General features: G+C 45.0%; 2 protein-coding genes across 2 annotated transcripts in view; both read right to left on the bottom strand.

Moving 5' to 3' along the window:
- Positions 1-1459: 1459 nt before the first annotated feature.
- Positions 1460-2297, bottom strand: LOC119295610 (phytosulfokines 4-like). The gene is made up of 2 exons (XM_037574048.1): positions 2009-2297; positions 1460-1912 (listed from the first exon to the last, which is right to left on the bottom strand). The coding sequence occupies exons 1-2, from the start codon at positions 2144-2146 to the stop codon at positions 1742-1744; spliced, it is 309 nt and encodes a 102-aa protein (XP_037429945.1). The 5' UTR covers positions 2147-2297; the 3' UTR covers positions 1460-1741.
- Positions 2298-3087: 790 nt separating this feature from the next.
- Positions 3088-5974, bottom strand: part of LOC119295609 (probable inactive heme oxygenase 2, chloroplastic) — a 5399-nt gene continuing 2512 nt past the window's right edge. Inside the window, exons 2-4 of the mRNA XM_037574047.1 lie at positions 5166-5389; positions 3552-3659; positions 3088-3449 (exon numbers count right to left, since the gene is read on the bottom strand). Of these exons, the coding sequence (XP_037429944.1) occupies positions 3357-3449; positions 3552-3659; positions 5166-5389 (425 nt within the window). The 3' untranslated portion in view covers positions 3088-3356. The remainder of the gene's footprint in view (positions 3450-3551; positions 3660-5165; positions 5390-5974) is intronic.

Here is a 5974-nt window from a genome sequence, read left to right as displayed (position 1 = left end):
GCCACGCAAGCTCCCCGGCGTCCCCCCCCCCTCTCTGGCGCCGCCCCGCCCTGATTCGGGCCGCCGGTGGCATGCTCCACCCTAACCATGGGCGTCCTCGCCTCGGTAGTGAAGGTCGAGTTGGCCGCAATTCGGACCGGTGACAGCAAATTCCGGCGTGCGACAGCTTCTTCCGACGTGCGGCGACGGATTCCGATGAGTTCCGGGTAGATCCAAGCCAGTTCCACGGTGGCGCGTCTGCTCCGACAAGGTTTGACAGGTTTACGGGTTAAACTGTATACCGCCTTCAGAACTGTACATATGAGTTTCTCACAGATGGATTTTCAGTGCCCTTTAAAAAGTTCAAGAGCCGAACGAGTTTTACGGGATTTGCTAGACGCCATTTTTTCAAGAAACTATAAACACCTCTTCTTTTTTTTACGGGTTTGACCATTTTAAAGGGTGTGCTAGAAATGCTCCAAGACCTTATAAAACATCCATGCAGACCCAAAAAGTAGTACGCGAGAACATGAAGAAGTTTGGCAAAGGAGGGACCATATCTTTCTGCAGAACTAATTCGGCATCTTTCTCTTGTTGTTTATGCGTCAGATTGTTTGGCAGATGGATGCCTTAATTTGGCCGGTGCGGCTTCATCCATAGTTTAACGCAGTCCAGTGATGAAGTTGAAATAAAAGGATTTTGGTGATGAGCCTCACGCGTCAGCTGGGCTCTACCTCGTTCGCTGCTTGTACCATGAGCATGATACTGCATAGGACAAGAGTCACAACTCACAGGCTTGTCATACTGCAGCTAGCGCTCTGGATCCCTCCATTTTTATATTAAACTTTTTAGATGTGGAGTGGATCCCTCTATTTTGAAGTCATGTTTGTGAGTTGTTCTCGAGTTGTCCTCTTGGACCTTGGCAGCATGAAAGGTTGGTACGTGGTCTCAAGCTAGCTAGCTAGCTATAGCTGACGAGTCATGACACGAGGTGTGCTCCTCCGATCCATCATTGCTTCGCTTGCTACCATGTACACTAGTCTTGATAAGTCAAGATTGAGTTTTTGACTGTCTGGTCGACGACGACACACCCACCGGTCATATGTGCCGTCCTGTACAGGTGTGCGTCCAAGTCAAGCAGGCCTGGAGTGGAACTGTGGAAGACCTGCACTCGGCTGGTGCTGCCCATCTGCGTAGGGTACGGTCACGTACGTACTCCATGGGACACGCTACACCCACTCCGCGCCGTGCCTAACCCGGCCGCTAACCGTGGGTGTGATCAACATGATTTCTTTCTCCAGCTGCATCATAATCTAATCTAATCCCGTGGTCTGAACTGCAAGCGTTCAAGCATCGGTAGTGGTTTTTTCTCCTACGCATGTACGTACGTAGATGTAGTACGAGCGAGCGATCGAGCTTACACGCATATGGGTCAGCGATCGAGAGGGACATGGCGATTAGATTTCCAAAGTTGAGCAAATAATGCATCACCCATACACAACAGTAGCATTATCATTATTGCTCAAGGGTGACCTACAAGATTCTTTCCTGTGTTCTTACTCAAGCTAGCCAACGCACTGACTTGACCAGCAGATCACAAAACAACTCAACAAGATTTCTCTAGCAGCTTATATACAATCGAGTACCCCGATTCCCAGAAAAAGAAAACTGCCCAATTACTGATAAAATCTCCATATTGATCATACAAATATGATGCTATGATTTCAGTCCCAGCTAGGGTACCAGCTACGTAGCTAGCTAGCTAGTTGTGGTTTCCTCCCTGGGTGTAGATGTAGTCGGTGTGCGCCACCAGCGTCCTCCTCATCAAGCACTCATCATCGTCTCCATCTCCCCCTTTGGCGCCACCGCCGCAACCTTCATCCCCCGCCTCCGCGCTGAGGAAGCTCGCCGCCGCCTCGCCGCTGGCGTCCACCTGCGTTGTTGAGCCAGCAGACGTTAATTCGCCGTCACCTCGCCGCTGGCGTGCAAACATCTCTCATGTCCACACACATTCAGGATGTATAAGTACCTCTCCGCGGTCGTCCTGGGCTGCCTGGTTTCTTGCGGTTGCTCCCACTCTCGCAGCGCGGGAAGAGACGACGAGGAGCAGGAGGAGGAGCAGAGATGGCAACAACAGATAGGTGTGCGGCCGAGGTGATGCCGCCATGTGCGTACCTTGCTGCTTCCTTCTCTTCGTTTGAGAGAGAGAGAGAGAGAGAGAGAGAGAGAGTGGTTATGTGTTGGTTGGATTTATTGGGGTGTTTGTTCGGAGTTGTAGCGTTGGGACTTGGGAGGGAGGGCAGGGGAAGAAGTTAGCAGGGTGGCCTTAAATAAGCGCGCATAAATGAGCTAGGTTGACGTTGCTGTGGGCTGATTTATTTTGTTCGGCAACTGACGTTTTCAAACGCTGCAATGTTAAGAGTTTTGGTGAGGTTTTTCTCCTCTTGCCGTGATCTTCGGAATTAGGTCTATATTGATAGATTTTGTCAAAAAGAAAAAGGAAATCTGAGGGCAAGTTGTACTCCAAACTGTAGTTTACTTGCACTTGCCTATGTAGTGCAATTGTGCTCCCTTCAACAATGTACAACTTTTTACTCCCCAACGTTAGTACACTTTGTGTTCCCCCTGTGTAGTGCACTATGTACGCTGAACTGCAGTACTTGTGCTCTCCGCAACAGTGTATTGGTTCTCACCCGTCTGTGTGCTACATTAGTGCTCCGAACTACAATAACCATGTACTAGCGTATCAATGATCAGTCAAACTATCAACCCAAGGAGAAGCGCCACCGCCTAGGGAGACTTTCTGTCAAGAGAGCACTACATATACGGAAACACTATGACATATACTTATAGAAGGACCATACATTACCGCCGACTCCTATCCATGAACGTCCTCACACACTGTCATCTATGATCATTGTAATAGAGAAAGAAATCAAGTAGCTCATGAACTTACTAGGATAGCCAGATTTTCTCCTCCAAATATCTGGATGGACACCGCCCAGGATGTGGTTATTCCTCTTATTGGTAAGTGATGCTACGATCCTTATGAATAAATAAAGCAGGAGATAATTGTCAAAAAAAAAAAAACGTCCTCACACACTGGCATGGAGTCTCCATAACCGGAGAAGGACCTTTGACCTAGATTAGGCTACACTGCATAGAAGATTTCCAGCATTTACCATCAAAATCACCACCATCATTATCACAAGTTACTGAGTTCGTTTTCCTTAAGTACCCCCTACATTATCAGAAGCCAGGCAGGAAGTAGGCCGTCAACTGCCAAGGGAAGCACCTGCCAGTAGATGAAGAAGGCGCAGAGATGCATCTGCAGCACCAAGAATCAAGTTAAGCCTGTAGAGTGATTGGTCGTTTGTCTATGAAATGATTAATCGCACGATCCGCCCCATGTACTGGAAGCATTTTGCGGCTTCTTTCAAGCACAAGTTCCTGTCCTTCCGAGACCAGTGCTGCACACCAGAAGAGACGCACTAATCAGATCAGCAATCACATACCTCATGGGGACGGTTTCAACTTCACATGAAAGCAGGAAAACATTGCGCAATGTGTACCTTGCTAAGCTCATTAAGCTTCTCCCTAGCATCTTTTAGTAAAATTTCTGGGTCAGAATCCCATTTGTAGAACTCCAGCAATCTCCCTTCCAAAATTTTGTCGCATGTCTGTTACATGAGAAAACAGCAATACTTCTTCAGAGGCTTTCATAAAATCCAAGACAAATACAGTACCAGTTATGCACTGTTACATAAAACCAATACTTCTTCAGAGGCTTTCATCCAAGACATCATAGGAAATCTTTTATTAAGTTCCGGCTACGCAATAAGTGGAGATGGTTTTGAATGGATCCTTGTTGCAGTTTATGGGGCGGCACAACCTGAATCCAAGCATGAATTTTTAATCGAGTCAGTTCATGCTTGCAAGAAGGAAACCCTCCCAATGCTCATCGGTGGGACTTCAATATCATTCATAGGGCTGATGATAAGAAGAATGGTAATTTTGAATCTCTCTGGCCATTCCTTCTCAACGTAGTCATTGCTAGTATCTGCATGAGATAGATTTGGCAGGGAGGCAATATGCTTGGGCTAATTCACTTGATGATCCTACTTTAAAAGTTGGACCGTGCCCTTATGAATTCAGACTGGGAATAAGTTTCCTTTGGTCTCTGGAGACTTTTCTTTCTGACCATACTTCGCTGCTCCTTGATGCCGGCAATGCTGCCCATGTTGGCAACCAGCCCCTTATTAAAGTTTGAGCTGGGTTGGCTAAATCGGGATGGTTTTTATGATTTAGTCGCCAAAGTTTGGCAACAAGAGCAGCGAGGATTCACGTCAACCGAATGTTGGCAATTCAAGATATGCCGGTTTTTACAAAGGTTGGGCCAAAAATACAAGTGGTATTTACAACAAGGAGTCAGAGGTGTACACAGTATACTAGGCTATGTAATTTCTGAGTTTCCGATGATTCGTAGTTTGCTGCTTTATTTTGTTTTGCTTGAGAAGCACTAGACTTCAAAATTGATGTACAGGCTGGGGGGGATGTTCTCTTCCATCATCTGAAGAAAAATGCAGTATACTAGGCCAAACAGCACAATTACCTGAGTCCAATTACCAAGCCAAAATATTCAGTTAAAGAAATGTCAGGTAAAATGATTGTGAAGACGGTTTTTGGGCAACATGAAGGCTTGCACGGAACATACATGTCGCCTTAAAAGTTCACGATAAAAACATACTTGATCTCACAAAGGACAGAGGGGGCACACTGCAACTATCTCATGATTGTATTTCACAGTGATCCATTTTCATTAACAAAACTTATGAACATTTCCTGAACAGTCCCATCATAACTTGTCTAACATATAAACTGATTGTCCAAATAAGATCATGCCACCTATAAACAGGAGGACTGTAAAATTTCTACCAGGAAGAGATACTCTGCAGTACTATAAGTATTAAGGCTAATATATTGGCCCGGGCATAGAAAAAAAAGTACTTTGTATAAGCAATGCAACAGAATATGACATGACTTGAGAAAATAAAATACAGCACAAAGCATCTAAATTTTTTTTTGTATGCACAATATGGAACTCAATCTGGTTTAGTGATGGAAGAATTGCCAGAATAACTGAGACAAGATCATGGATATTTAATCAGGTACGGAAAGGGAGTTACCTTTTTACCAATCGCCAAACCTCCAGTTGTATGGGAAAAATAAATATTGTAATAGTGAGAAAGGAAGGCCGGGGCACTGCTCCCAGCCAATTCAGACAGATAAGCTGCATATGTTGATCCAAAAGTACTTGGCTCTGGAATTTCAATTGCTTGTTCTCTGAACCACTCCAAATCTTTTTCAATGCTAGCCGAACGTTCCAAACCACTTTTCCTGAAGTAAACATCTGAATGAACATTAAATTAATAATATGCAAGTAGTAGCTACAGTTTCTGTTGTACTGATTCAAGAAGTTACTTAGGAGCTACAATAGGCATTAGATGTTTCTTGGAAGGCCATGAGCTTGCCCAGGCTTCGACAGGTTCCTAGGTCTGTCATTGCTACGCTCGTTAGGAACCGTATTCAAGGATTCCATGTTTGCGTGGCGAGCCTTGTCAACCCAATGGTGGGCATGCTCTGTCAGTTTGGAGGCAAATTGTTAAGTGGAGTACTTAGTGTCAACAAGTTTCTTAGATGGGGTACATTGGTGACAAAATCCTTAAACGGGATACTCACTGTCACAAAAGCTATCTTCGGAAATACAAAGTTGATCTTAAAAAATCAATCTTCAAGCAAATCACTTCATGGCCATAATAGGTCCAATTGATTTCTAAAAATGTATCTTACACCATTTGCTACCGAAAGCATTAAAGCTGCAGAAACTTGGACTTCACATTTTCACAACATGCCTCAACTCAGCACTACCACTACATGGCTCTCTTAGCTAAATGATCTCTTAGGGCTCATTTGGTAGTCAGTTGGAATCGAGGTC

Source organism: Triticum dicoccoides, chromosome 4B (assembly GCF_002162155.2).
Source record: "Triticum dicoccoides isolate Atlit2015 ecotype Zavitan chromosome 4B, WEW_v2.0, whole genome shotgun sequence".
Classification (NCBI taxonomy): Eukaryota; Viridiplantae; Streptophyta; class Magnoliopsida; order Poales; family Poaceae; genus Triticum; species Triticum dicoccoides.
Note: the sequence above shows the minus strand (reverse complement) of the source record. Positions and strands in the feature narration are given on the sequence as shown.